The sequence below is a fragment of the Branchiostoma floridae genome, unplaced genomic scaffold (assembly GCF_000003815.2).
Source record: "Branchiostoma floridae strain S238N-H82 unplaced genomic scaffold, Bfl_VNyyK Sc7u5tJ_1338, whole genome shotgun sequence".
Taxonomy (NCBI): Eukaryota; Metazoa; Chordata; class Leptocardii; order Amphioxiformes; family Branchiostomatidae; genus Branchiostoma; species Branchiostoma floridae.
This window is the reverse complement of record NW_023365702.1, coordinates 157,007-161,025: the sequence shown is the minus strand read 5'-3', so window position 1 is coordinate 161,025 and position 4,019 is coordinate 157,007. Positions and strand designations below refer to the sequence as shown.

Here is a 4,019-nt window from a genome sequence, read left to right as displayed (position 1 = left end):
GATAGCGACATGTATTGAGCAACCAAGAGATGCTGTTCGACCCGTATCCATAGTATACTTCCGGGTCATCTGACGCAACTTCCTGTTTTCTGGAACTCGCAAACGGCGTGGTGTGGAAAGTTTTTCTTCCATTACGAAGAGCACAATTTTGGGCTGTTTTTAGGGAGTCGACTGACGTTTTTCTACCGGACCAGTGTTCAAGTTTGTTCAGGTAAGACGACCTTTTGGATTTTGATACTAAAAGCTCTGTAGATTTGACAGAAAGCTCGAACGCCCTGCAGCTGAATTCCAAGCTTGGATGGCAGGGCCCGTGAAGGGGGAGGGGGGTTGTATTCAAAGTAAAATAATTTTACTTTTTACCAGTAAATTTTACTGGTTCTGCTGTCTGTATTCACTGCACTGGACAATAGATCGTATCCTAAAGGAAATGTTGATATACGTTGAACCAAGGAGGTTGAAAAAAAAAAAGATTTTAACCTCCTTGTTTGAAGTTTATGTTTTCAGCATCGAAAATGGGACAATTGTTATGCAGATTATTCAAACAGCAGGGCCTGTGAGGGGAAAATACTACTAGTAGTAACACCGTCCCCGGGTTGTGACTTCCCGCAGTTCTGACATCTGACACCTTTTTCTATAAAGTAGTCAATAACGTTATATTTATTAATATAGACGCCAGTAATATTCTCAAGCCTGCCCAAGGGCGCACCTGGGGTAGTCACAACTACAAATATCAACCCATATACGCACGCACAGACATTTACAAAAACTCGTTTTTTGCACGCACAGTACCGGAGTGGAATGCCCTGCCTGGCACGGTTGTAAGTGCTCCCAACGTTGAGTGCTTCTGTGCCAGGCAGGCGGCCTGCCCGCCCTAACCCGGGAGCCTCAGCCTTGCCTCAGTCACAAAACAACAGACAAGTTAAGTCCCCTTTGCCGGTTGAAACACAGAATCGCCACTACACAACAAAAGGAATCGCTATTATTCTTGTAGTATTTGATACCCTCTGTCCTTGCAAAATGAGCCCATTTTTATGAAAACAGTGCTAACTGTCCCTGTTAACTTCATGAATTGCAATCAACTTTTCAGAAAATAAGATTGGGTTTTCCGAAAAATAATCATCTTACCGTTGTGCTATTTTTGCCCGTCCCTCCACTATGCTAAAAAAAATTCTGGGGAGAACCCTGCATACAATCAGATCAACGTCAGCGATGGACTAAAAGCAAATTATTTCAGCCAGTAGTTTGTCACCAATCAGTGACACTAGTACTAGTAATAGCTTGCATTCGAGCTCTCTCGCAATGATAGACATGTATCTGGGGTGTATGACTTTGGGAGGGGGGGGGGGGGTATGGTGCTACTGTAGACTTTACCTTAGGGGCTTGTTGGTCATAAGTTGTAAATGCAGAAATGTTCGCGGTGGATTAATGTTCGCGGTTTTCGCGGTGACCATTTCACCGCGAACTTAAAACCACCGCGAACATTTTTCTATAATGGTATTAGACAGCAGTCTATGGTGTTACCGCGAAATTAAAACCACCGCAAAAAGTCCTTTTTGCCGCTTCCGCGAAATTAAATCCCCGCGAACTTAAATGCATTTACAGTATAGCAAAGGAGTTTGACTGTATAGGCCCTGGAAACAGTTTGACTTGGACATTAATGTACAAGTTAGTATACAAACTTACTTACAGATTTAGTGTCTCTGGCCTAAAGACGATGTATCTTTTCCCTACAGACGTAGCCCGAGAGCTAGGAGGATGGCATCAACAAGCAACGTGCAGAGTTTGGGTGACGCCAGGAGAAATGTTAAGAGGAATGGTTCTGTGCAACTTAGCAGTAGCAGAGATACGGGCTACAAGTGTGAGGAGTGCAGCAAACAGTTCAGTCAGCTGGGTCATCTAAAGAAACACATGAGGACTCACACAGGGGAGAAACCTTACAAATGTGAGGAGTGCAGCAAGCAGTTCAGTGACCGGAGGGATCTGAAGACACATATGCGGACTCACACAGGGGAGAAACCCTACAAGTGTGAGGAGTGCAGCAGCCAGTTTAGGCAGCTGAGTCATCTAAAGACTCACATGAAATCTCACACTGGGGAGAAACCCTACAGGTGTGAGGAGTGTAGCAAACAGTTCAGTCAGCTGAGTCATCTAAAGAGACACATGCGGACTCACGCAGGGGAGAAACCCTACAAGTGTGAGGAGTGCAGCAAACAGTTCACTGAGCTGGGTAATCTGAAGAGACACATGCAGACTCACACAGGGCACAAACCGTACAGGTGTGAGGAGTGCAGCAGGCAGTTTAGTGAGCTGGGTAATCTGAAGAAACACATGCTGACTCACACAGGGGAGAAACCCTACAGGTGTGAGGAGTGCAGCAAGCAGTTCAGTCAGCTGGTTAACCTGAAGAACCACATGCGTACTCACACGGGGGAGAAACCCTACAGGTGTGAGGAGTGCAGCAGGCAGTTCAGTCGGCTGGATCATCTTAGGGGACACATGCAAACTCACACTGGGGAGAAACCCTACAGGTGTGAGGAGTGCAGCAGGCAGTTCAGTCAGCTGGGTCATCTAAAGACTCACATGCGGACCCACACAGGGGAGAAACCCTACAGGTGTGAGGAGTGCAGCAAGCAGTTTAGTGAGCCGGGTCATCTAAAAAGACACATGAAAACTCACACAGGGGAGAAACCCTACAGGTGTGAGGAGTGCAGCAGGCAGTTTAGTGAGCTGGGCCTTCTGAAGAGACATATGCGGACTCACACAGGGGAGAAACCCTACCGATGTGAGGAGTGCAGCAGGCAGTTCAGTCTGCTGGGCGATCTGAAGAAACACATGCGTACTCACACAGGGGAGAAGCCCTACAGGTGTGAGGAGTGCAGCAGGCAGTTCAGTAGGCTCCATCATCTAAAGGGACACATGCAAACTCACGCAGGGGAGAAGCCCTACAGGTGTGAGGAGTGTAGCAGGCAGTTCAGTAGGCTCCATCATCTAAAGGGACACATGCAAACTCACGCAGGGGAGAAACCCTACAGGTGTGAGGAGTGTAGCAGGCAGTTCAGTACGCTGAGTAACCTGAAGACTCATATGCGAACTCACACTGGAGAGAAACCCTACACGTGTGAGGAGTGCAGCAGACAGTTTAGTATTTTGGGTGATTTAAAAAATCACATGCAGACTCACACAGGAGAGAAACCCTACAAGTGTGAGGAGTGCAGCAGGCAATTCAGTCGACTGGGAAGTCTTAGAAGGCACATGCAAACTCACAAATAAGAAAGCCCTGGACCAGGAGTGTGAAATAGAGATGTTGGTCACAACTTTCAAATTTTGAAGATTACCTGTAAACATGGCTCATTTCTTACTTTTTTTCACATTTTGTTACTAGTTTAGTAGTATAGCCAGTTTTCTGATTGTAACTCCATGTACATACTTCTACGGTAACATCTCGTCCAATGATCTTGCTAAGAAATGTAATACTTTTATTTACGTGTTGATTTCTTATCTGAAGTTCCCTACCTTTGATTAGTTAGAAAGGGTTTGTTCTTTAAGACTTTATTAAACTTTGTTTTTGTCATTGCACATGCTCTTTTGTAAAATGCCAAGTTAGTCCATTTAGTGTGGAATAACGGCTCAAGTTTCAGAAGTTCTATATTTCTATATTTTAGGCTTGTAAGTTACCTGTAACCTTGGTAACAATAGAACTAGTCTAGTGAAAGCAGCTGTGTGAAAAAGACTTGTTTTGTCACTACTAACAACTTGTGATCTTTAGATAGTTTGTTGTACTAATTTATATTTACCTTAGTGTTAGTGTTATCAGGGTAAGGTTATCAGGTACCTTATACTTGCAAGTTTAAATGTTTTTTAGGGGTATCAGAAGCTGTTTATCTTGGTGTGAATTTATCTTGATAATTCACATTGTAATGGTAGTGTTATTTTAGGTTTTATTGTTCGGAGACTGTTCTTGTTTTTTATAGTTATTTGTTTTGTTCAATAAAGTTGTTTGATGCACATTTGTTTGGCAA

At 44.2% G+C, this 4,019-nt stretch overlaps 1 protein-coding gene across 1 annotated transcript; it reads left to right on the top strand.

The window, feature by feature from the left end:
• Positions 1-90: 90 nt before the first annotated feature.
• Positions 91-4,019, top strand: LOC118407404 (zinc finger protein 678-like). Its single transcript, XM_035807877.1, has 3 exons — positions 91-211; positions 1,734-2,360; positions 2,529-4,019. The coding sequence occupies exons 2-3, from the start codon at positions 1,756-1,758 to the stop codon at positions 3,268-3,270; spliced, it is 1,347 nt and encodes a 448-aa protein (XP_035663770.1). The 5' UTR covers positions 91-211; positions 1,734-1,755; the 3' UTR covers positions 3,271-4,019.